The 25,892-nt window shown below is 45.4% G+C and overlaps 2 protein-coding genes across 7 annotated transcripts in view; both read left to right on the forward strand.

The window, feature by feature from the left end:
* The first annotated feature begins 51 nt into the window (after window positions 1–51).
* On the forward strand, window positions 52–1,481 carry LOC105289346 (D-dopachrome decarboxylase). Of its 2 annotated transcripts, XM_011355986.1 has the most exons (3): window positions 57–308; window positions 584–759; window positions 1,219–1,481. In XM_011355986.1, exons 1-3 carry the CDS (start codon window positions 201–203, stop codon window positions 1,289–1,291), a joined length of 357 nt encoding a protein of 118 aa, XP_011354288.1. In that variant the 5' UTR covers window positions 57–200; the 3' UTR covers window positions 1,292–1,481. The 2 variants fall into 2 exon arrangements, with proteins under 2 accessions (XP_011354289.1, XP_011354288.1); XM_011355987.2 differs by lacking the exon at window positions 584–759 and having other exon boundaries at window positions 52–308.
* Window positions 1,482–3,495: 2,014 nt separating this feature from the next.
* Window positions 3,496–25,892, forward strand: part of CABIN1 (calcineurin binding protein 1) — a 143,188-nt gene continuing 120,791 nt past the window's right edge. For 3 of the 5 annotated variants that reach the window (XM_011355990.2, XM_011355993.2, XM_011355992.2), the window contains exons 1-9: window positions 3,497–3,957; window positions 13,129–13,206; window positions 13,779–13,871; window positions 14,114–14,227; window positions 17,019–17,153; window positions 17,972–18,152; window positions 20,758–20,887; window positions 22,357–22,506; window positions 25,362–25,648. In XM_011355990.2, coding sequence (XP_011354292.1) covers window positions 13,204–13,206; window positions 13,779–13,871; window positions 14,114–14,227; window positions 17,019–17,153; window positions 17,972–18,152; window positions 20,758–20,887; window positions 22,357–22,506; window positions 25,362–25,648 — 1,093 coding nt within the window. In that variant the 5' untranslated portion in view covers window positions 3,497–3,957; window positions 13,129–13,203. Of the gene's footprint in view, window positions 3,958–13,128; window positions 13,207–13,778; window positions 13,872–14,113; window positions 14,228–17,018; window positions 17,154–17,971; window positions 18,153–20,757; window positions 20,888–22,356; window positions 22,507–25,361; window positions 25,649–25,892 lie in introns of all 5 variants that reach the window. The other 2 variants (XM_011355988.2, XM_023528306.1) reach the window with 1 other exon arrangement.

The following is a 25,892-nucleotide window of genomic DNA, read 5'->3' on the forward strand; positions in this document are numbered from 1 at the left end:
GCCGGAGTGCAGTGGGCGGGGCCCTGGCTCAGCCAATGTCTCGTTGTGGGTGGGGTTATGCGGGGCGGACTGGGCAATAGGACGTCCGGAAATCTGTGCCGGAGCACCCCTGCTTCCTAATCAAGGGTCTTGCGAACACAGACCAGGACGCCGCAGGTTCTTTCTCCGCTGCCACCGCTCGCAAAGCTTTCCCGACCGACATGCCGTTCGTTGAGCTGGACACGAACTTGCCCGCCAGCCGCGTGCCCGCGGGGCTGGAGAAGCGGCTTTGCGCAGCCAGCGCCGCCATCCTAGGCAAACCCGAGGACGTGAGCGTGGCCCAGGGAGCATGGGGCTGGGGGAGGTTGGTGGACCAAGGGTCAGACTCTGTCCACGCCCGGACTTCCCCACCATGACCTCGACTCCTCCCATGTCTGCTCCCTATAGCCTTCCCCAGCCATGACTCCAACGGACCTCTAAGAACCCCAGCCCTTACCCCTATCCCTGACCCCGCGGGGTCCGCGCGTCTTCGATCCCGCACTGCCCGGTGCTCTCCGAGCCGGGACTGCACCGGCTTCAGGTGAAACTTTCATGTCCCTTGCAGCGAGTGAACGTGACGGTGCGTCCGGGCCTGGCTATGGCGGTGAGCGGCTCGGCCGAGCCCTGTGCTCAGCTACTTGTCTCCTCTATCGGTGTAGTGGGCACTGCCGAGGATAACCGCGGCCACAGCGCCCGCCTCTTTGAGTTCCTCACCAAGGAGCTGGGACTAGGCCAGGACCGGTGCGTAGGGGCAGAGAGAGGACACTCTCGGACTGTTGCGCCACGGACGTGGTGTAGTGATCCTGTCACAGGGCCCCTCCTAAGGTTGGGACAAAAAGTAAATTCCTCACCTTGCTCCAGAAAGGTCTAGTGCCCTGAAGGTACCTTGACCCCTTTGGACCCCCTAATGGTGGGTTCACATTCATATTGCTAGCAGAATTGAATGAAGTCCTGACTGTGTTGAGTGTTGTCTTGAGTAGGCCACGCTGATGTACAGCCACCATCCATTCCCTGACTTGCCCGCTGCCCTGTTGGGGGTTCTGGAGAGAACATTAATGGGGTACAGCAGGCTCGCAAAATTCCTAATGGGCTAAGGCACGCTGACCCGGGAGCCTCTGGTGGGAGTGCCTAGTTATGGGGTCTTGGAATAGGAAGGATTAGTCAAGGAGCTGATGACATCTTTTTCTCTGTCTCCTGAAGGATAGTTATCCGCTTTTTCCCCCTGGAGCCCTGGCAGATTGGCAAGAATGGGACAGTCGTGACATTTTTATGATTGGCATGGAAGACATCCAGGGTATCTGTGAGCTGGCCACCTCTTCCAGAGAGGCCTCCTGGCATAGTGAAGGCCTGGTTGATCCCAGCTTCTGGCATCTCTACATGCAGATATGTCTGTGACCTCACAGTCCTCTTCATCTCCATCCTTATGCCAAATAAATGAAGAGAGCTTTGTCTTTCAAACATTACTTCTTTACCTCCCTTTACTCCTCCAAGGCATTCTGGGCCACTCTGGGCAGCAGGGTTGATTTATGAGGTGGGGACCTTAGGGAACCTGAGAGGTGGGATGTTTCCTATCTTCAGAGCTCCTGTTTTCATGTATTATATTTATGCTACTCAAATTGGAGGGGGGAGGGCTCATCCTGGACACCCTGCTCTCCATGCCAATGTGCAAGCTACTGGGGAGGGGCTGACTGCCTGAGCATTCCGTCAGACTCTGCTGACCCGATGTTCCTGTCCTGAGCCTGGGCTGGCCTGGGCAGTTCCCTACCCACAGACTGCTGTGCCTGGCATGGGAGCCAGGCAGGCTGGGCTTTAGGGACCCAAACTTCATCTTCTCCCATAAGTCTTGCTGTGAATTCTCTCACTGTGCACTTTGTAAAATCCATGTCGTAGAATGGCAAACCTGGAAATACAGTGTCTGCCACTAGAAACTGAATGAATGGAATTCCCCACCCCTCCTCTTAATACCAAATCATGCTTTACTGTTTCTCAAGACAGTTAAAGGTTTGGTCACCCTTGTCCTTAGTGCACCAGTGAAATACCAAATTGAGATTTTTTTCAGTTTCACTTGAGTTAGTTTCCAATGGAATGTGCCTCTAATTGCTGTGTTTGGACCAGACCGCTGCTGAGGACTCTCATTAAAAGCTAGAGATTGAAGTTCCTTCCCTTGGCAACAGGTCCCAACTGTTTCTGCACTCATTCCTTCTACCAGCATGGGTGTCCTGCTTCCCAGAGGGCCTCAGGGAATGTGGGTTGAATGTGAATAAATGGCTAAAGTGCCTAAGGAGGGATTCAGGCCTAACCTTTGCCAGGACCATAAGGTAACAGCTTCCCATCTGGTCTCTCCACCTTAAATCTCTTAACACCATTCTAGTAAGAGTGATGTCATCTGCTTGCTGTGAGGACCGGCCCCTCACCCCTCTCCAGCATTCTCTCTCTCCACTATGACCCTGAGCTTTGCCCCCTGGTAATACTGTGCTGCCTGCGGCTCCTGCATAGCCTGCACTGTTTCTCACCTCCAAATCCTTCCCACAAAGCTCCCTGCTGCTTGGGTAGCCCTCCCAGCTTTCGCTCCAGAGCGTTTTTCAGTACAATTTAGGGGCGGGACCTGCATCCAAGCCTGCATGTTATCTATGAACTTTGAAACCATCTGTTTATGCTTTTGTTCACTGCTCCTCCCCTCAAGGCTATATACTCTCAAAATCGAAGTTGGTGTAACTTCTGGCATATAAGTAAAGCTTTATTGTACTGATCTGACTACGTGAGTGCTACACCATGTTACTGTCTTTAAGGTCAAAGATAAAGCCATAACATTAATTACTCTTGCTGGGCTCGTAGCCATGCATTTTAACCACAGTGTGAAGCCCTTCCCTAAAACTTTAACTCCCAAGACAGTAACCTCTCTCAGCCGAGGCCTTGTCAGAAACCCTTCACTGCTGGACCCTCTTTTGGGCTCTGGGATTCTGTCACTCCCGGCCCGTTCATTTACCGAGTCTTGGTGTCTTTACCTCTTTTTTTTTTTCAATAGTTGATTGTAGATAGCTGTGCTTTTTAAACTTCAAATCCTTTTCAGAAAGAAGTGAGGCAGGAGTAATATGAAGGGGGATGCTGTTCCGCCCCGCCCGTTTCCCTCGTTAAGTATTCCCCAGGTTTCCGCTGCCTTCAGAGCACCTGCCTCAGGTTTAACAATAATACGGCCTGTCATTTAGCGACCACTTGGGCCTACGCACCAAGCTCGGCGCTTCCCAAGTATTACAAGTGGTGGAGCCGGGAGTCTGACCGCAAGCTGGCGCTCCAAGCCACAACAGCTCGAGGACCGAAGCCAGGGCTCAGGAACTGTCACAACCGTGCGCCAGGCCGCTCCGAACCACGTCGGACACCGCCAGCAAGGTTCTAGGTAGCCGGCTGGCGGGCGAGCGGCGCGTGCGCCCTCGCTTATTGGCTGGCGGAGCCGGCACCGGAGCCAATGGGAGCGCGCCTTGTTGTTAGGCGCGTAGCCGGGCCGCGCGGGGGTCGGGGCGGACAGGCCGTTGCCGTGGAGACGCCTGGTGAATTTCTGGGCAGCGGGTTTGGGGATGCCCCCCGGGCTGGGGGCGCGGCTATACCGAGCCAGAGGCGTAGCTGGGGCGCGGGCCTGAGGGGCGGTGGGCGCGGGGCCGAGGCCCGTGCAGACGCAAGGGGCTCCTGGACAGCCCCAGTGCCACCGTCGGGGAAACCGAGGCTGGAGAGCGGGAGCAACGAGGCCGGCCTCCGGGCTGCTCCTTAGGCCTCTTCACGGCTCTTGCCGCCGCTCTGGGGTGCCTAGGACGGGCTTCGGCCTCGGGAGTGGTTTACAGTGACAACAGCAGGAGCCACCATTGACTTAGCGTCTGCCGAGTGCAAAGCCCGGCGCTAACCTTTGACTCGCGTCCTTTCACTTCGCCTTTACTGCAGCCCTGCGAGGTGAGTGCTGTTATTAGCGCCATTTACAGGGGTGGAAACTGAGGCCGAGAGACAGTGAAATGACTTGTCCACCGCACCCCACCCCACCCCCAAGCTAACCACTGGGTCAGTCCGACTCCAGACTGAAAATCTTAACAGCACTGCTTCCCTGAGGAGGCTTATGGGCCTAGATAGAGTTTACTGACACTCGCTGGTGTCTGCACAATGGCTTTGGGAGCCACTTAATTCTTTGGGGCCTGAGTTACTATAGCACGTGACTATAGGAGAGTCGGATCCTGTGCGGCTAAGGTTCCTTCTGTGTGATTCATAACTGATTAGAACTAAGATATCCTTACAGTGATCTTGTTTGAGGTCGGCAAACTTTTGTTGTACATATAAAAATATTTATAATAAATGTCTATATAGATTTGCCTATTCTTGACATTTCATATAAATGGGATCAATGTGTGGTCCGTGACTGGTTTCTTAGCGTAATGTTTTTCATTGTTTATTACTTTTTTATGTTTGAATAATATTCCATTGTATGGATATACACATTTTATTTACCCATTTATCAGTTAACGGACATTTGGTTTGTTTCCACTTTATGCTTTTTGTGAATTATGCTGCATGAGCATGCCCTCATTAATTTTTACAGTAGCATATTACTTCATTGTGTCCAGGTACCATAGTTTATCCATTCTACTATCTATGGCCGGTTATCTTCCTTTCAATATCTTGCAGTTACAAACAACCCTGCAGTGAATACCCTGTGCATATGTATTTTGGTATTGTTGGAGGTAAATCTTCAGGGTAGATTCCTAGAAGTGGAACTGCTGGGATGAGAGGCAACTGCATGTGTAATTTTACCTATTGTCAAATTCCCCTCCGGAAGGGGCTGGACCAAGTTGCATTCCCCCCAACAGTGTATGAGAATAGTGCCTGTTTCCCCACAACCTCACCAACAGAGTGTGCTGTTGTGCTTTAATTTTTGCCAGTGGTATGTGAGAAATGGTGTCTCAGTGCTGTTTAATTTTCATTTCTCTAATTATGAGTGGGTTTGAACATATTTTCATATGTTTGAGAGCCAGTTGTATGTCTTTATTAGTAAATTGTTCAAATATTTCCCCTATTTTTCTATCAAGTTTTTGTTTTTCTGCCCTTCGGGTTTTGTTTTTTTTTTTTTAATTGTGGTAACATACTTTACATGAAATGTACCATTTTAATTATTATTAAGTTAATGTACAGTTCTGTGGCACTAAGTACAGCCACATGTTGTGCAACCATCACCACTATCCATCTCCAGGACTTTTTTTATCTTCTCAAACTAAAACTGTGCCCATTAAACAATAACTCCCCATTCATCCCTCTCCCCACCCTTGGCAACCACCATTCTACTTTCTGTCTCTATGAATTTGCTTTTTCTAGATACCTCATATTAATGGAATCATATAGTCTTTGTCCTTTTGTTGCTAGAGCCAACTGATGCCAGGTTCTTGTGTCCCAATGTCATAAAAATGAGCACCGTACCTGATAAGTTCAGCAAGCAAAGCTTTATTGAGAGATAGCTAGTACACCAGGGAACAAGCAAGAAGGAAGGAGCTGGCTGGTTCCCAGATGGGACCGTATGAAGGGTTTTTGTGGGCTGTTCAGGGAGAGAGAGAGGGCTAGGGAGGGGAAGCTGGTGGACTGTCCCACTGTCATTACTGTCTGTGGTCAGCAAACAATGTCTCCATCTCATGGGTCAGCAGATGTCTACTCAATTTTGTCTTATGACAAGATTTCAGGTTCTGTAAAAACAATTGCTGGTTTTTCTTACAAAAAATGATAAACTTAATGAGAGTGGGACATGTTGGTTATTTTTACAAGGTCTGCTCATTGCATTGTGTTCTCCTCCCTTTTTAGTTACATATATTTAGGATGTGGGCAGCAGATAGTCAGTCAGTATCTCGCTTTTCCCCTTTGCTTTCCTGACCTCATAGACAAGATGGAGTCTGTTTTTAAAATGATATCCCCTTTGTTATTCCTATGCTAGCTCACTTTTGTGACTGACTTTTTTCACTCAGCATAATGTCTTCCAGATTCGTTCATGTTGTAGCATGGGTCAGAATGTCTTTCCTTTTTAAGGCTGAGTAAATATCCTATTGTATATATACACTACGTTTTGTTTTTCCACTCATCTGTCAATAGACCCTTGGATTGCTTCCACCTTTTGGCTATTGTGAATAATGCTGTGTCTCTCATTTTTTAAGAGCTTTTTATATATTAGAAATATTAATTCTTCGTCTATTGTATATGTCGCAAATATTTTCTCCCAATTTATTGGTTGTCTTTTGACTTCTTTCCAATTAAAAAAAAATTAAAAAATTTCCCCAGTTTTATTGAGATATAATTGACATATAGCACTGTGTAAGCTTAAGGTGTACAGCATAATGAGTTTGACTTATATTGTGAAATGGTTATCATAGTAAGCTTAGTAAACATGAATTATCTTCTACAGATACAAAAAAAAAAAATGTTTTCCTTGTAATGAGAATGCTTAGGATCTACTCTCTTAACAGCTTTCAGGTGTACCAGGCAACAGTGTTAACTGTAGTCTTCACGTTGTACATCACATCCCTAGTACTTATTTATCTTATGACTGGAAGTGTGTGCCTTTTGACTACCTTCCTCCAGTTTCCCCTCTCCCATCAACCACAAATCTGATCTCTTTTTTAGGAGTTTTTGTTTATTTGTTTGTTTATATTTCACATGTGAGATCATACAGTATTTGTCTTTCTCTGACTGACTTATTTCACTAAAGATAATGCCCTCAAGGTCTATCCATGTTGTCTCAAATTCCAGAATTTCTTTCTTTCTTTCTTTTTTTTTTTTTGTGGCTGAATAATATTACATTGTATATCTATACCACAACTTCTTCATCCGTTCATCTGTCGATGGACACTTCCGTTGTTTCTCTGTCTTAGTTATTGTAGGTAATGCTCTTATGAGCATGTGGGTGCAGATATCTCTTTGATATAATGTTTTTGTTTCCTTAGGATATATTCCAAGAAGTGGAATTGCTGACTCTTATGGTAGTTCGTGTTTGATTGTTTGAGGAACCTCCATACTGTGTTCCATAGTGGCTGTATCAACAGTCTATAAGCATTCTCTTTTCTCCACATTCTTGTCAACACTTGTTATCTCTTGTCTTTTTGATACTAGCCATTCTAATAGGCATGAGGCGATATCACATTGTAGTTTTGATTTGCATTTCTCTAGTGATTAGTGATGTTGAGCACCTTTGATCATTCATGTATTTTCTTTGGTAAAATGTCTATTCAGGTCCTTTGCCCATTTTTAATTGGATTATGAATTTTTTTTTTTTTTAGCTGTGCCACTTGTTTATTTATTTTGGATATTAGCACTTTATTGCAGATTTTTTTTTTCCCATTCTATATGTTGTCTTTTTATTTTGTTTATCAGTTCTTTTGCTGTGCAGAAGCTTTTTAGTTTGTCGTAGTTCCACTTGTTTATTTTTGTTTTTGCGTGTGATTTTTTTGTCATGCAAAATTTAAAACAACTTTTATGTAGTTAAATTTATCAATCTTTTCTTTTACCGCCTCTGGATTTTAAATCATAGTGAGATAGCCTTTCCCTATATAAGGTTAAAGAGGAATTCAACCACATTTTCTGCTAGTACTTGTAGGATATCATTTTTTTTTTCATTTTGATCCTTACTCCATTTGGAGTTTATTTATGTCTGTGGTGTGACGTATGAATCTAATTTTATCTTTTTCCAAATGGCTACCAATTTGTCCCAGCAACATTTGTTACAAAGTTCATCTTGACCCCAGTGATTTGAGATGCCACCTTTGCCATATTTTGAATTTTCCTATGTGCTTGAGTCTAATTTTGGACCTGGTTTCTCTGTCTATGTATGTGCCAAGTACCGCTATTTTAATTATTAAGGCTTTATATAGTATGTCTTAATGTCTTTTAAGACTTATCCCCTCCTTTTTCTTTTTCTTTTCCACTGTTTTTCTAGCTATTCTTGCATTTTTGTTTCTCCGTATAAACTTTAGTGTCAACTTGTCTGGTATCTTGTTGGTATTGTTATTAGGATTGCATTGAATTTGTAAACCAACTTAGGGAGAACGGACATCTTTATAATGTTGAGTTCTGTCCAATAACAAAGGATATCTTTCCATTTGTTCAAATTTACTTTAGTATCTTTAGGTAATGTTTTAAAATTTTCCTTGCATAGGTTGCACATTTTTGTTAACTTTATTAACTTTATTCCTAAATACTTAATCATCTTGTTGTTATTGGAAATGGGATTTTTTTCTATGTAGTATCTTCTGTTTCTTGTTTGTGTATGTGAAGGCAATTGATTTTCGTGTGTTAATTTTATATCATGCTATTTCACTGAGTTCTTTTGTTATTAAGTTTTATCATTGATTTGGGGATTTTCTAGGCATTATATCATATTATCTGCAATTAATAATAGTTTTACTTCTTCTTTACTCATTCTTATACCTCTGTTTTCCCTTTTCTAATTGCATTGTGAATACTCACAGTGGTGTATAGTATCAGACATAATGGATATCCTTGCTTTGTTCCTGATATTAATGGAAGTGCCTCTAGTGTTTCTCCATTAAATGAAATTCTGATTTTAGAACTAAAGTGTATTTATATATATATAATCATGTTAAGAAAGTATTCCTCGATTTCTATATCTTTTTATCATGAATGGGTGTTGAATTTTGTCAAAGGCTTTCTCTTCTATGGAGATAATCATGATCTACCCCCCTTAGATTATTTCATCGTATTTTCACACGTGTAATATGTTTAGTTTCGTTGTATTTCTTTAAATTTCTCCAATTTTAGTTGCATTTCCTTTCACGCAGAGGTTGTTTAATAGGAGTTTCTTCAATTTTGGATAGAAGGACCTTTCTTCTTTTGTTGTTGGTGATGGTGGTGTTAGTAAATTCTAGTTTTAATGTATTGTGATCGTAGAGTGTTGTTTTTAATATTTTTACTTTACAGAAGTGTTTTCTTTGTGACCTAATATGTGATCAGGTTTTTTTTTTTCTTTCTTTGTGTGTGTATGTATGTATGTATGTGTGTGTGAATGTACTGTGAGTACTAGAAAAGAATATGTAGTCTCTATTATCAGGATGTAGAGTTTGGCAAACATCGGTAAGATCTCTCTTCACTTTGTTATTTAGATCGTCTATCTCCTTATTTTTTTCTCCGCTTGATCTGTCTTGTACTGAGAGTGGTGAATGAAAAGTCTCTTATTATTAATGTGTTTCTATCTAGGTGTCCTTGCATCTCCTGTGTTTTTTTTTTTCTTTTTAAAGTTGGTTGCTGTGTTATTTGGTGTGTATTTTTAAGTGTTATAATATCAATGTGAATTGTGCCTTTTGTCACATTTAATATATTTGGACTTGAATTACACTTCGATATCGGGATTGTTCTCCTGCACTCTTAAAAATTGTATTTATTTTTATTAAAATACTTTTGTATTTATTAAATTTAATTCAGTAAATTGAATTACTTGACCTCTTTTGGGGGTGTACAGTTCTCTGACTTTTAACACAAGTTAGATTTGTATAACCTTCACCACATGAGAATATAGAACAGTTACATAACCCCCCAGATGCTACTTCTTTATAGAACCCTTCCCTTACCACTGGCCTCCACTGACATGATCTCCATCACTATAGTTTTGTCTTTTTAAGAATGTCCTGTAAATGGAATCACACAGTATCCAACCTTTCGATACTGTCTTCTTTTACTCAGCATAATGCCTTTGAGATTCATCCAAATTGTTACATGTATCAATTGCTTGTTTCTTTTAATTGATAGTAGTATTCCATTGGATAAATAGTATTCTTACTGAGCAGTATTCCATTGTATGATATATCGCAACAATTTATCCATTCACACGTTAAAGGATAGTTGGGTCGTTTCCAGTTTTTGGTGATTTGAATGGAGCTTCCAGAAACATTTATGTACAGGTCTTGTGTGAATATTTCTCTAGGGTAAATAATCAGGAGTGAGATTGCTATGTAGTATGGTAAGTGTATATTTAACTTTATAAGAAATTCTTTTCCAGCATGGTGGTACCATTTTCCATTTCTATTAGCAGTGTATGAGAGAGTTTCAGTTACTCTGTATCCTCAGGGGGACTTGGCATTATCAGGTTTTTTAAAAACTTGGGGATTCTAATAGGTGTGTAGTAGTATCTCATCGTGGTTTTAACTCACATTTTTTTCTCATGACTAATGATGTTGAACATCTTTTAATATACTTATTTGCAATCTATATCTTCTTCGGCGATGTGTCTTTTCAAATCTTTTGTTTATTCTTTAATTGGTAATTTTTAAAATTGTGGCACAATATCTGTAACAAAATTTACCATTTCAACCATTGAAAATGTATGATTCAGTGGCATTAAATAGATTTGGAATATTCTGTAACCATTACCACTATTTCCAGAAATTTTCATCATCTCAAACAGAAATTGTAGCCATTAGGCAATAACTCCCAATTCTCATCTTTTCCTGGCCTCTGGCAACCACTATTCTACTTTTCATATCTGAATTTGCCTAATATAGGTACCTCATATAAATGAAATCATACAGTATTTGTCCTTTTGCGAATGGCTTATTTCACTTAGCATATTATCCTGAAGGTTCTTTCATGCTGTAGCATGTGTTAGAATGTACTTCCTTTTTAAGGCTGAATAATATTCCATTGTATGAATATACCACATTTTATTAATCCACTTATCCATCTATGGACACTTGGATTACTTCCTTCTTTTACTATTGTGAATAATACTGCTATGAGCAAGGCTGTACGAATATCTTTTTGAGTCCCTGTTTTCAGTTTTTCCAGGTATATACCTAGGAATGGAATTGCTGGATCATATGGCAATTCTATGTTTAACTTTTTGAGGAACTACCAAACTGTTTTCCACAGTGGCTGTACCATTTTACATTCCCACCAGCAATGTGCAAGGACTCCAATTTCTCTACTTCCTTGCTACCCTCTGACTTCTCTCCTGTACTTTCTACTCCTTCATGAAAGAAACTGCCTGTCTCTTTAGGGTAACAGAGGGCAGAAATGGGGTGACTGGTTTCATGCAGCTGCGGCTTGTCAAGAACCTCCCAAGTACCTGCACCGCATGGGCTTGCCAAGGGGTGCCCTGGTGCGTCAGCTGCTCTCTGGCCAGAGGTGCTCCCAGTCTAGTCAGAGTGTCGACCCCATTTTATATATACAAGGAAACCGAGGCTGGTAAAGGGTCAGGGACTCGGACATCATGAGGCAGAGCCTGGCCATACTCTGAAGTCTTCCCATTCCAAATCCAGTGCCCTTTTCATTTTTGCTTCTTACAACCCCAGATATAGAAAGGACAGCAGATTTTTAGAATAAGAGAATGGTGAAAAAAATCAACCAGAATGTATTCATTGAATGCTTGCTCTGGAAGTGAAGGTGGAAATTTGTGGAGCTATGGGATGCTCTATGGAATTGAAGGTCCTCTGGGATTCAGTGAGCTGAGCGCAGTGGGTGAGCTGAGACAGGGGCTGTGAAGTGGTGACTTGAGAAGCTCTCCCACTTCTTCTAATCTCCGATGGCTTCCATGGTGTTTTCATGGCCCCTGGGGCTGAAGGCTCTGCTCACAGTCACCAGGAAGTGGCTCAAGCTGCTGTCTGCACCATGGGCCATTGGCCTTCTGGAGGATGGTCAGAGTCTAGAAGAGACTTCACTGGGAGTAGCATTTGGTACCTTGAAAACACATTTAACTTTCATCCTTATTGAAAACTCTTTTAGTCTATTGATTTGTTAGATGCAGGTTTTTAACATTGCGGTAAAATATACATAACATAAAATTTACCATTTTAACTATTAAGTGTAAAGTTCAGTGGCATTAAGTATGTTCACATTGTTGAGCAACCATCACCACCATGTATCTCTAGAACTCTTTTCATCTTGCGAAACTGAAACTCTGTCCCCATTGAGCAATAGCTCCCCATTCTCCTTACATCCAGCCCCTGGCAACCACCATTCCACTTTCTGTCTATGAATTTGCCTATTCTAGGTACCTCATATAAGTGGCATCATACAGTATTTGTCCTTTTGTGACTGGCTTATTTTGCTTAGCATAATATCCTGAAGGTTCATCCATGTAGTATCATATGTCAGAATGTCCTTCCTTTTTAAGGCCGAATAATATTTCATTGTATGGATGTGCCACAATTTGTTTATCCATTCATCCATCCATGGCACTTAGGTTGCTTCCACCTGTTGACTGTTGTGAAAAATACTGCCAAGAGCATGAGTATGCAAATATTGTCTTCAAGATCCTGCTTTCAATTCTTTGGAGTATATACACAAAAGTGGAATTGCTGGGTCATATGATAACTTTGTTTAATTTTTTTGAGGACCATCATATTTTCCACAGCAGCTACACCATTTTACATTCCCATCGGTAGTGGATGTGGTTCTGATTTCTCTACACCCTTACCAATCCTGTCATTTTTTATAGACTTCAAACTGGTCTGCCTACCTCTAGTTTTTTGTGTGGTTTCCCTCCCCCCTTTATGTTTCTAAAATTTTGTTCTCCCAAAAACTCACAGTGGCTCCCTTGTTGGCTACAGAATGAACTTCCAATTCCCTGGCACATCACCCTCCTGAGATGCCCATCCCTGCTCTCAGGCTCCATGTCGGCTGCAACTCGTCTCCCCCGCCTCTGCTTCACAGCCCTCCATTGTGGTGCTGTCCCTTTCTTGAGGCTAATGCAAAGGCTTACTCTACTCCCTCACCTTCCTTGATCCCTTCGAAAAATTTTTCTTCTCCATCTTTAGATGTTGCCTTGTTTCTCTTTATTTCATTCAACTTCTTAAAAAAATAATTGTTTATAGATCCATTGCCTCTGCTGAGCAGTGAGCCCTGGGGGCAGGAGCTGGTCTCACTCTTCCATGTCCTGGTACCTGGTGCCTTGCCTGGCAAGGGCACATGCTCAAGCCGAGAGACTGAGGGGCTCTTGTGTAACAGACCACACAGGTGTCTGAGGCAGTCATTCACCAGGCTGTGTGCCTAGAGCCGGGGAGGCCCATGGCTTTGGAAACTGGTTCTTGGTGGGCCCCTGGCATTGTGATCTTCTTGGCTCTTCATGGGTCTTTCCTGTGTCCTCTCCAGGAGACTTGTAGACTGGCGCAGTCTCCGCCAGTGATGGGAAGTGGTGCTAAGCGGCAGTGCTGAAGCTCTCTGAGTATGGTAAGGACTGATGATTGCCTATTTTGTTCTTCTGTTACTTCACTCCTGAGGGTGAGGAGTATTTTCCTGGGTGGACCCCAAAGGCTCTCACTATGAGGCAGCCTTCCTCCTGGGAGAACCGTCGGTACATTCGAGGGCTTAGTGAGGTGTTGATGGCTCAGAGTCATCCAACTAGGAAGCTTGACCTTCTGTTGAAGCAGCTTGCAGGACTTCGTCATGCTTGTTAGAAAGGCACAAAGCTAACCCATTTTGTTAGAATCTGTTATTCCAATGCCTGAGTCCTCCTCTGTGATGGGTCATTGCTGGGTACCTCCAGCCTCTGTTCCTTTTACTGTGAGTAGTAACCAGGACATGCTCCCTGATCAGATTGGTATGATCCCCCTTAGACGTGTTCGTCCTTTTTTTTTTCTAGTTGATCATTTGTTGTTCATTTTTCATATTCTGAGAAGGACATAGCTGTTCGAGGCAGAATAGATGATGGAGCAGAGTTGTATTTATTGTGGGTTGTTGAAGAGACAAGTGACATCTCATTTAAAAACAACTCCTCTCTTCCCTCAAACTTCCGTTTCTAGATTCGAATTGCAGCCTTAAATGCCAGTTCCACGGTTGAGGATGATCATGAAGGAAGCTTTAAAAGTCATAAAACCCAGACGAAAGAGGCCCAGGTATGTAATCCATGGTCTCCCTCTGCATGTAGACCTTGCTTCTCATTTCTCTAGGTGGCATCTCATTTTAAATGCATTCGGATGTCTTCTTAATGAGATTTTAGGGGTGAGATCCTGGGAGGTTGGAGTGTTAGGATTGTTTCCACTGTAGAGGGTACAGCTGACAGTTAACATGGCCTTGACTGGCTTAAAAAAGACAAACCTTTGTACTATGTGAAAACTTTTTCTGTCTTTGTTCTCAGGAAGCAGAGGCTTTTGCCTTGTATCACAAGGCTCTGGATCTGCAGAAACATGACCGATTTGAGGAGTCTGCCAAGGCCTACCATGAGCTGCTGGAGGCACGCCTGCTGCGAGAGGTGAGGCACCAGCAGGCCAGCAGGCAGGTCCTGGAGCCAGCGGGCCTGGGTCTGACCTCTGCCCTCCCACTTCTTGGCTCGATAACCTTGAGCATGTTATTTCCCCTCTCTGCCCCTTAGCTTCCCCACCTATAGATTGTGTACCTGCTGGGTTGAGTTAGAGGGTTGAGCGAATCCAGTGAAACACATAGAACCATTCTTGGGACATAGTAAGAGCTTCGGAAATGGCAGTTGTTGCTGTTACTTAATTTTCATAATCACTCTGCCAAGTAGGTGGGGTGTATTTGTCTCCATTTTATAGATGTAGAAATGGAGGCTCAGAGTCATCCAACTAGTAAAACGTTAGAGCCAGGATTGGAGTCCATGGTGTTCTGATACCTAATGATCCTGTTGGCAGCACATTTTGGTAAATGCCATTTGAGTGATAGCCTATGAGCTCAGGGAGCCTGTGTAGGTGTGCCATAGGCTTTTGAAAACTGTAGTTAGAGAGAAGAATTGGGAGACAGAGGCAGGCTGAGGGAGCAGACCACACTGAAGACACAGGGCACGGTATAGAGGGGCAGGCAGGGTAGGACCTGTTGGTACCAGTGGTGAGTGAGTTAAGCCTGAGTTAGCTAGGTCATGGAGATGTTACCTGGATGGGTAACATGAGGATGAGTCTTAATCTGAAATTGATTTAGGAAGATGATGTGTATTTCATAAGAAGGAAAGGTTTTTGTTTTCAAGTACTCAGACATCAAGCACAGAGGCGACGTGCAGTAAGGAAGCAGACAGACTCCATCCACAGGTATTTTTAGGACCACATAGTTTCCAAGTTGAGCAGAATCTCTTACAACCCTGGAAGACAGACATTTGTGTCTCAAGCCCCACCTTTGTATGGTTTTCCCCACTGTTGAGGCAGATGCTAACTGAGTTCTAATTGTCTGCAGAAAGCATTTATCCCTTCTCTCCCTCAAGATATCTCTTCATATCCTAATTCTCTGGCTTGTCAAGATTCTTTGGGGCTGATTTAGTGTCTGGAAATTAGGGCTGTGGGAATTGTGACCTGCCTTCCCCTATTGGTAGGAAATGAGTGAGGGCCCAGAGAGGGAAAATGACTTTATGCCAGCTTTACTGGATGCCATCTAGGGGCAAGGTGCTCTCTCTTAGGCCACAGTTTAGCAGGCCTTGGAGACATGAGCCGGTAAGCATAGCACTGAGCAGGCAGTCTAAGAACAGAGCTGATTCCAGGTGGGCCCAGCACCTGACAGGCCAGGCATAGGGCCTTTGACCAAAGGACACTGGCCGTGTGTCAGCCTTGTAGTTACAGGTGTGTCCAGTGTGTCCATCTCACTCTATATCACTTTTAACTTTAAAAGATTGTTTTAGCACTCTCCCCCTCTGCTTATAAAAGTAAAACATGTTCATTGTAAATGAAAAGTACAAAAAAGTTTCCTTTGACAGTCATCTGGCATTAGTATACTTAATAGAAAACTAAATTATATAGTTACAGTCTTACAACCACTTGTCATAAACGGGTCTAGAATACAGCTGACTCTGAAGAAGTGCAGTCTTAGCTGGTGGGCAGACTGGAGGGGGCTTGTTGGGGCAAGGCTTTCGTCTCTCCTGGGCATCACTGTGTCTCTCACAGAGAATGGAGAGTAGTGCTGACTCCACCTGGTTTGTTAGGTGGAGGTTAGTTATGAGAGCTTCTGCTGTTATATGTGGATATATAACTGACTACTTAGTCTCTGAAGTAGGCTCACATCTTCTATAACTGTGTTCACACCTCTTTTTTGAACAGTTCTGTGCCTGGGGCCCAGCCCTGGTCAGTTCAGTCTTTGGGATCTTTCTTCAGTATAAGCCAGACAACAGTAGAAAATAGTTAATGAGGCTTGATTTGAGTTCTTCATTTTTTTTTTTTTTTTGGATGGGATTCATTTAGAGCTCTAGGATAGGTTTCTTGGATTAGTTAAGGGACACTTCCTAAAGATTCCATGGGTCTTTCCTGTTCTAAATGTTAAGAATGATGTGTGAATGTGACCTGCCCCTGGAAACTACTTTGTGTCAGCCAGTTTCTCTGTTAGAAAATGTTTTACTCTTTGTCCTGTGGTTGGAGCAATAGTTTTTCTAATCAGTAGTTTCTTAGAAGTTATAAGGTTTTTAAGAGTTGTCATAAAAGCTGTAGTGAAATAACTTTTTACATAAAACAGGTTTACAATTTTTATGCTCATTTGGCTCTTTCATCTTTGATATTTAGAGTAGGAATTATTCTCTTAATGTTACAGAGCTCCTTGGGACACTAGCTTTTTAGGTAAAGTAACTTGTCCACAGTCATGTGATAAGTTAGAGTCGGGAACTGAGCCTCCTAACTCCTATTCCAGGGCTCTTTCTGCTGCAGGGCATGTCGGGCTGTGTAAGTGGCTGCCTAGGCATCCTCCTCACACTCTGTTCCTCATCTTCAAACTTGCTGTGGGGGCCCACTAGGCTGACTTACCCGATGCCAGAAATGTCATCATCCAGGCTTGAACCTTCAGGCATGGCAGTAGTGGTGAAGAGGGTTTCTCTTGTATTTTTTGATGCCCAGACTACCTGCAAACTACCTTATGGTGGTCTGGCCTTTCTTCTCTGTGTACTGGAAGCCGGAAGGGTTCCAGTCTGGCACAGTGCTTTCATTTTTCAATGGAGGGTGGCACCTGACTGGCCCAAAGGCCTGTGGTAGAGGCCAATCTGGAAGTCAGGTGTCTTGCTGAGTTCCTACTGAGGCTTTCCGGCCTACTGTTACTTCTGTTCCTATTTGTTTTGTTCACAGGCAGTTTCGTCTGGTGATGAGAAAGAAGGGTTGAAACACCCTGGGTTGATGCTGAAATATTCCACGTATAAGAACCTGGCCCAGCTGGCAGCCCAGCGAGAGGACCTGGAGACAGCCATGGAGTTCTACTTGGAGGTATGGTTTTGGCAGTGCTCATCTCCCTTGGTGTTTTTGACAGTTCTTGGTGGAGGGGGTGAGGTTGTGGTCTTATTGGCTGAGAAGAAGATTTTGTAGTGATGCATCACCAAGCTGTAGTCCCCGAGGCCCTGGTCAGTGGGTGATAACAAGTTCAGAGCAGCCTGGAGAGCAGGGGCTAGCGTGTGCATTCTTCCCCTGACACTTAGGGCACACGTGACTAGGTGAGTAGCTAATCTCTCTGGGCCTTCAGGTCTATACCAATATAATGGGAGTAATAAAAAAGAGAGTGGATGTGAAAATTAAATGAATTGGTACATATACAAGTGCTAAGAACAGGGCCTGACACCTGGCACCCTTTTCCCATTCATAATAGTATTGCCATTATTTTTATATTACGGTCACCGTCTCTGTAGGCAGCTCCGAAGTGCTAGACACTGTGCTAAATGCTTTCCGTGCATGCACTAATCTTTACACCATCGTTCAAGGAAGGTGTCTTTATCCTTATTTTAGTGATGGGGATACTGAGGCTCAGGATCATGCCGCTAGTCCATGCAGGAACAGGGGTGTGAATGGAGGTCTGTCTCCAGAGCCCATAATCTTTCTAGAAACCCATAGGGCTCTTGCATTTTCTTTTAATTCTCCTTCTTTTACCTATCAAATGTGTAAGAAATACAGATGTTCAGAGTGACAAAATATATCCAGAAAACATTATCTGCAATTTTCCTGGGTAGTTTGAGTGGTCGGGCTGGTGCTGTGCCCCTCCTGTCACCAGTGAGGGAGCTGACTGCGTGTGCGTCGTCTTGTGCTGCTTCCAGGCGGTCATGCTGGACTCTACGGATGTCAACCTCTGGTATAAAATCGGACACGTGGCCCTGAGGCTTATCCGAGTCCCCCTGGCTCGCCATGCTTTTGAGGAAGGGCTGCGGTGCAATCCTGACCACTGGCCCTGCTTGGACAACCTCATCACTGTCCTGTATACCCTCAGCGATTACACAAGTGAGTCAGGCTTTGTTGCTTTCTCCCATGTGCTTGTGTTTTTGGGATGGGGGAGGGTGGCTTGGGTAAGCTGGAAGTCAAAGTTAACATTGAAGGTCCTTTCACCTGACTGTCAGGGAGAATGGAGATGTTTTTGCATTCCTGCTTTATTCTGCTTGCCTTTCTTAATTAAGATCTAAGAAGTGCTTTGTAGTCATAAGTAGCACGCTCTTTGAGTTTCCCTTTGGTTATCTCACTTCATCCCCGCATGGTCTCATCCTTTGCCAGAACCCATTACTGTAACTTGCTGACAGATGGCTTAGCAGCTGCACCTTAACTCTTTCTGGTGCCAGGGAGCTCACTACCTCTTGAGGCAGCCTGTTCCTCTGCAGAGCAGCAGGGCTGCTGGAAAGATCTCTGCTGGCCAGAGCCCCAGTCTTTTTCCAGTTGCTTCAGCTTCCTGGTCGCAGCCTTGCCCTCTGCCCTGCAGAGAACACATCTGCCCCTTACATGGCTGGTCCTGAGGCAGGCACTGATTAGGTGTTCCGGCCTTGGGGGTTCAGGGCCTCCAGTGGGGGGTCAGCCTCCTTTTTGTGCCCTCTGAGGCCACAGTGGAGGGTGGCTTTCGAGGAGCACTCTGTGCAGGGTTGGGTGTGGTGGGAGCTGGCCATGTGTGCTGCAGGCAGGTCCCATTAAAACCCAGTCATGCTGACAGGTACTCGTTAGCACTTCCAAGGTTTGCGCTTGGGAGGCTGACTTGCAGAGGCTTTTCCTTCCCTTTATAAGGACAAGTAGCTTAGGATGGAGTACGGTGAGAAGCACTAGGCCCTGATCACCCTTCGCTACCACCAGTTTTTGTTCTCCACAACCACTTTTTAACTGAGGTAAAACATATACATAATAAAGTGCACATCTGAGGTCCATCAGTTTTTATGTGAAAACATGTCAAGGTGCAAAGTATTTGCAGAGCCCCAGCAGGCAGGCTGCTTTGGGTTTCTTCTGTCATTACTACCCATTGAGGTGATTTTGATTTCTCCCTTTTGTCGTGGGATGAACGCAGCCTATTGACAAACCTCCTCTAGGTGGCATCAGATGGCAGAGGGTACTCTTCTCAGCCTGGCTGGCTCCCTGGGCTGTTATTGTGCTGTCTGTTAAGTGCACCTTCTTAGGGCATGGCGTTCCCTAGGCCTTTTTTATTGCTGTGTAGTCTTTTATGTTCATACACAATTTGACCATTCTGTGCTTGGACATTTGGGTTATTTCCAGATTCGGGATCTTGCGTAGCACTGCCATGCATGTTCCCACATATTTCCTTTGGTAGACGTGGGCGCTCATTCTGTTGGTTGTCCCAGTTTCCACTCCCACCAGCAGAATATGGTGGTTCCAGTGGGGCACCGTTTTGAGTAGTTTCTTCTTCCAGAGGCTTTTAGTCTCTTCTTAAATGCTTTTCCTGTAGCTTGGGTGCTACTGTGAGGTAGACAGTTGTCATGTTCAGTCTTCTGTCCCTGTCCACCTGGTTTAATTCCTTGTACCCCCTATTGTGGTAGAAGTTGTGCTTGGTAAACTTAGGTTCTGTGGGAAAAATAGGGCTTGGAGCACTAACCTGATACATACATCTGTGAAAGCCCTGGTAGAGTTGACACTCATTTAAACCCGAAAGGAAAAGCAGCATGTTAAATTGACTACAGGTGACATTTAGATATTTGGGATGAGCAGACAAGGGGGCTTGTGCTTAAAACCTACTGACCACCTCCTGTTCCCTTGAGAATTCTCAGGCCTTCCCTCTGGCTAGTGTGGTTAGTTTTACTGCAACTAAAATGATTGCCATCAACCAGCATTATCCAAATGCTCAGTGCCTCCCTGATTTTCTCTCTCAAAGTCACTGATGGCCACCCTCTAGTTACACTCTGGTCCCTAAGAAATTATATCTTTGTGTACAAATGGAGTTGCACCATGACTGGTCCCCTGCTTCTTCCCCAAATTGTCTTGTGGCCTTCCTTCTGGTCAGTAAGCACACCTCTCAACCCAATGTGCAGCGGCTGCTCAGCAACCCAGTGTGTGGATCAGGGAAACCTTGCTGTTTTGCAATTAGCCAATAGGTAATCACTGTGGGCCCTGCAGGTTTTTCTTTTTCTTTTCTTTCTTTTTTCTTTTCTTTTTTTTTAAGGTGAGGCAACTCTTGGTTAACCTCACAGATTGCAAGGACCTTGTCAGATTACAATCTCTTATTTATTTATTTATTTATTTATTTTTACGCCTACAGCACCTGGTCTTCCTAGGTGGTCTCCCATCCTAGTACTAACCAGGCTGGATGCTGCTTAGCTTCCTGTAGGTTTTTTACAGCAATTCCTAGAAGTGGGATTGCTGGGTCCATTGTGTGTAATGCATGTGGTTCTCCAGAACGGTTGTACGGTCTGCCTTCCCTGGTAGCAGTTGGCTTGCCCCTTCTACTGTGGGTAGTATTTTCAGAAATCTTTCCCGATTGAGTCAGTTAAAGTGGAATCTCGTTGTTGTTTACTGGGCATTTCTTTGATTCTATAGCACAGACATTCTCCTGGTGTCCCTTGGCAAGGCTCGAGCTTCAGAATGCACACTCAGAAGTCATAACTGTTTCTTTCCCTGTCAGCATGTCTGTACTTCATCTGCAAAGCTTTGGAGAAGGATTGCCGGTACAGCAAAGGGCTGGTTCTCAAGGAGAAGATCTTTGAGGAGCAGCCTTGTCTCCGGAAAGACTCCTTCCGCATGTTCCTTAAATGGTAGGTCCCGCCTTTTCCCTTGCCAGGTCTGCACTCCCTTTTCCCCTCCCCAAGTAGCTGGTGAATATCAGGAGGCACGGGCACCTTTTTTTCTCAGGTCCTGACCTCTGGGCAGATGAGCCCCTGAACTTTATCCCCTTTATCATCATCTGGTGAACTGTGTATTCCTTGTGTATTACTCAGCCATGTGCCTGATTTCGGCGCTGTCTCCTTGGCTGTTTGCTGCCCGACTTCCTCACTGCCCCGCTGGCTCTCAGCCGTCGCTAAGCTCTCCTTCAGATGCTTGCTTGCGGCAGCCTGCTGTCCACCTTGCCTCCTTGCCACTTGCCTTTCCCCTTTCCAGGATTTTTCTTCCAGTGCTGCCCGAGTTCATTTTCCCAAACACACCTCTGATCCTGTGCCACCCCTGCCTTGCCTGCAGGACAAAACCCATGCTCAGGAGCATTGCCCAGGAGTTCCTTACAGTCTGACACCCCCCTCCCCATACACACCAGTTCTTCTGCTTCACCCTCCCCCAGGAGGAAAACTGTCTCAGGTCCTTGGAAATTTTAGTCACGGCCCCATTGTGCTCTGTCCTGTCCCTGCACCCTGGCTCCCACTGTGCCCTCACCTGTAATCCCATCTTCCCACCTTTCCATGTGTTGTGCTATTGCACCTTCTTCATGTTCCAACTCTCAGGCCACCTCTCAGCAGCTTTCCAAGCTCTGGCTGCCTCCACCCCGCAGCCATCCAGCTGAACCAACTCCTCTACCTTCTGGTGTTTCTTTGGTCCCTAGAACTCAATTGGCATGTGTATGTTCATACAGGGGGTTAATGGTTATTTATCTTGGTCTGTCCTGTAAGACTGTACCTCGTGTTCACATTTGTCCCAAGGAGATTGGTCTTTGGATAGATAGATAAAACAGATAAGACCATAAGGGTGTGGCTCTGTGGTGGATCCCTGCTGGGAGGCATCAGGACTGTCTGGGCAGAAGGGCAGGTACTGCTGGGCCACCTCAGGCAGAGATGTGTAAAAGTGTTTCTGCAGGAGGGCATCTAAAGCCTCAAAGCCTTGCTCTTTCTGTAGTTCAGAGACAGCATAGACTTCGGTGAGCTTCACTGGTCTGATGACTTTTTGTTGGTATGAGCAGGATGGTTTAGTTAAATTCTTTAAAAGTTTTCTATAAAGAAAAGCAAGATTTTATTTTACTGTGGCTTTTCTAACACTACTCTGATACTGTTAATACATATGAATTGCTCAATTTTGAATTGCAGAAGGAACAAAGGGAATTTGTCATTTCTAGTATATATAGGTATTAAGAATGCTAATTACTACCTTTCCATGGCCAAACTCAAGTGGTTATTTTATTTGTAGGAAGAATTAATATAGATTAAAGGGTGTTAATTTAACGTCCTCTCTGTCTGTAAAATTACAGCTTTGGCTCCAGTTTTGTAACATTGTAATTTCTCCCTGTTTTACATGCTGTTAGTGACCTGTCGATCCATGATGTGTCGGTGAGCGCAGCTGAGACACAGGCCATTATAGACGAGGCCCTGGGGCTGCGGAAGAAGAGGCAAGCGCTGACCGTGCGGGAGAAGGAGCCAGACCTGAAGCTGGTGCAGCCCATCCCCTTCTTCACGTATGTCATCTGGGTCTCTGGAGATGCTGGGTTGTCTGGTGGACGGAAGCTGAGTGCACGTTGACAGATGGCTGGAGGCGCACGCCTACTCGTCAACTGCTAAGAAACAGTTGGGCCTCTCTCGAGTAGACTCGGTCTAAGTCTGTTTTTGCTGTTGCCATTCTTTACCCCAGCCACCTGCCACATTCCTTTAAGCCCCCTCTCAGTCTTCCCTACCTAGATGGGAAGAGGAAACTAACATTTGTCAGGCACTTGACAGGAGGAAACCAGGATCAGGGCAATTGGAGTCGATCTAGATCTAGGTTCCCCAGCTCTTGAGTCCATGCTCTTCCTCCAAGGCCCTTGTGTGTTCTGTGGCGTGGAACCCCACCCCCACCCCCACCCCCACCCCCACCCACCAAAGATTTGCTGGTACTGGTAGTGCCCAGGAGATGGGATAATTTAGCTCCTTCGTGAGATCTGGCATGCAGTTTCTATTTTTAAAATTCTGACATCAAATCTTGAATCTTTGAATTTAGCATGACTTGGCAGCAGCATTCCTTCCCCCCATCTCACACTCAGCAGCATTGTCACGTAGCGGTCTATAGCTCCTGTCCTGGATCTGACAGACCTGAGTTCAGTCTTGGTTCCCCTAGCCATGTGACTCTAGGAATATTACATGCCACTCCCTGAAAATAGGGTGAACAACATCCCTCTCTTATTGGGTCATCGTGATAATTAAATAGAACACCTGGTGACTAGCACAGAGCCAGCACTTAGCACATACTCAGGAAGAGTGGCTCTGATCCACATTATTACTACTGCTTGTCTGTTCCCACGTATTAAGTTTCCCAGGTATATCTTCTCACATAGGCACTGAGAGGGTCAGGGAGGTAGGGCTGCTCTCAGACTCTTGTCAGGTGCTCATCCCCTTGTTTAGTCAGCTGGATCAGGAACCCCATTCCATCTGAGTGTGGGCTCCCCAACCAAGAGCGCTGGGGTTTTGAAAAGGCCCTGGATGCCTCCCCATTACAGTGAAGGAGCAGAAGGCCTAAGGGAATGACACACGAAGGGATTGTGGTGATGTGACTAGAGAAGAGAAGCTGTGAGCTGGTGTCAAGGCTGCCCTCATTATGCAGGGCAAAGGCCACATGGAAGCGTGAGAGGGACAGGCTTGGCTGGAGCTGTTGCTTGGTAGTGAAATATGGGGTTGGGTTATTAAAGGAAAAGTGTAGAGGTCCCTCTCTGGGAGCAAAGGACATGGGGCTTTTAAAATAACCACCATCTATTCCAGGACTCGACATACTTTTCCTGTAAACAACCAAATGGTAAATGCTTTGGGCTTTGTGTACCAGGTACTGTCTCTGTTGTGTATTTGTGTGTCTGAGTGTGTGTTCATGTGTGTATGTGTGTTTTAACAGCGCTTTAAAAATGTGAAAAACATTTTTAGTTTGTGTAAAAGGGGCTATGGGCCATAGTTTGCCACCCCCTGTGCTATTCAGTGCCTGCTAGGCATGAACAAGGCACAAGTAAATGAAATTATGTCTTTAAGGCATCCAGTACAACACAGCTGGTGAGCAAATTTTTCCCTCTCTGAATGTAATCCTGACTAAAGGCAGGAAACGAATAGTCCTAGGAGAAATCCCTTCTAGTCCTAGGAGCCTCCATTTGGTTAGATTACGGAATTTTAAGCATCGTCCTTTTCATTCCTTTGCAACATTTACTAGATGCCAGCTTCAGGCCAGCCCTGTGCTCTGTGCTGGGGGCTCAATGCGGTAGGGCCTGGTCCCTTACTGGGGCAATCCCAGGGACAGTCAGTCACCTGGAAGGAGCACATGCCTCAAACTGATGTGCACCCTGAGGAAAGAAGCTCCTGGGGGGCGCTCATAATGGGGTCCACATTGCTTTGGGGGTCAGGAAGGCTTAGGTGCCAGAGTAGGCGTCTGACAGAAGAGCGGGCACCGACGGCAGAGGGGCTGAGGTATGGGTGGGAACACTGTCTCTGGGCAGAGGGAAGCCTGTGTGAAGGCTCTGTTGTATGCAAGAGTGTGATTTTGTCTGCAGAACTGAAAGAAAGCTGGCATGATGGGAGTATAGGATGGTGTAAGGTGAGGCCTGGACAGTTGGCCGGGCCAGGCTGTGCAGCACCATGGGCCTAGACTCTGGATTTTGGATTTACCCTTAGAGCATGGGAGGCCATTCAGGGATGAGTGGATGGATAAGAGGATATATCATGCTACACACATCATACCAACATACAACACACAATATAATCATAATACACAACACAATGCACAACAGAAAACACAAAACAAGCACACAACATAATACACCATACCATAACACAACATAACATAACACACAACTGTCTTGGTTCGCCACCCAGCAGCCCTGGCCCACATAGGGACTCACTGAGATGCTGTTCCCAAGAGGCCCTGTCCAAGGGCCTATTCAGGACCTTTAGACCACATCCCTGTGAGCAGCCCTCCCCTTTCACCCCTAAGTGGCGGCAGAGAAATGCCACATGTTTTAAAGATTAGACCTGTAGGGAAGGGGCTTTTAAAGTGAGCGAGTGGTTTTCATGCCAGCCTGGTTCTGTCCAAAGGTGCCTGAGGCTGAGATGCTCCAGGACTTCTGATGGGGTGAGGGAAGGAGGCTTCTGAGCCTGTGCCTCTGCTCCAGCGGCTCTGCCTCAGCTCTGTTAGACTCAGGATCTGTCAGTAATGACAAAGACAAAGCCGTGACCACTCCCCCTACCCTTGTGGAGATGGTAGCCCCAGGGCCAGCTCTGCTGCCTCTCTCCAGGTCAGCTGGCCCTGTGTTCAGAGCACTCTATGCTGGGGTGCTGACCAAGTGTGGTGACTGTCTCCTTGCAGCTGGAAGTGTCTTGGAGAGAGTTTGCTGGCCACGTACAACCACCTCACCACCTGCGAGCCCCCACGGCCCAGCCTTGGCAAGAGGATTGACCTGTCTGACCACCAGGACCCCAGCCAGCCTCTGGTGTCCTCTGTGGTTGTGGCGCCTGTCAACGTGATCCAGTCAAGTCCCGTCAGTGCCAACCCGGCTGTGACCATGACGGAGCCTGTGCTTTCCTACTCCCCTGTGGCTGCAGCCAGCTTCTCACTGCACAGTTCCAGCCTGCTAGAGACAGGAGTTCCCATGGGTGAGCAGGCCTCCTTGGGCTAGCTTCTGGGGAGATCCAGTTTGCTGAGCAGGAATGAGTCTTGGGCTTCCCTGGTCTCCCCAGAGGGATGGGTCCTGCGGCTTCCTCCTCGCCTGAGGTTTAAGCAACAGCTCCTGGCCCCACAGGGGAGCCTCTTGGCCTGCTTCTGGGGCTGCCACTCCTTAGGGTCCACTTCAGTAAAGAAGCCCCCACAAGAAGGGGGTTGATGCTCAGGAATGCAGCT

The sequence above is a fragment of the Pteropus vampyrus genome, unplaced genomic scaffold (assembly GCF_000151845.1).
Source record: "Pteropus vampyrus isolate Shadow unplaced genomic scaffold, Pvam_2.0 Scaffold23, whole genome shotgun sequence".
NCBI lineage: Eukaryota > Metazoa > Chordata > Mammalia > Chiroptera > Pteropodidae > Pteropus > Pteropus vampyrus.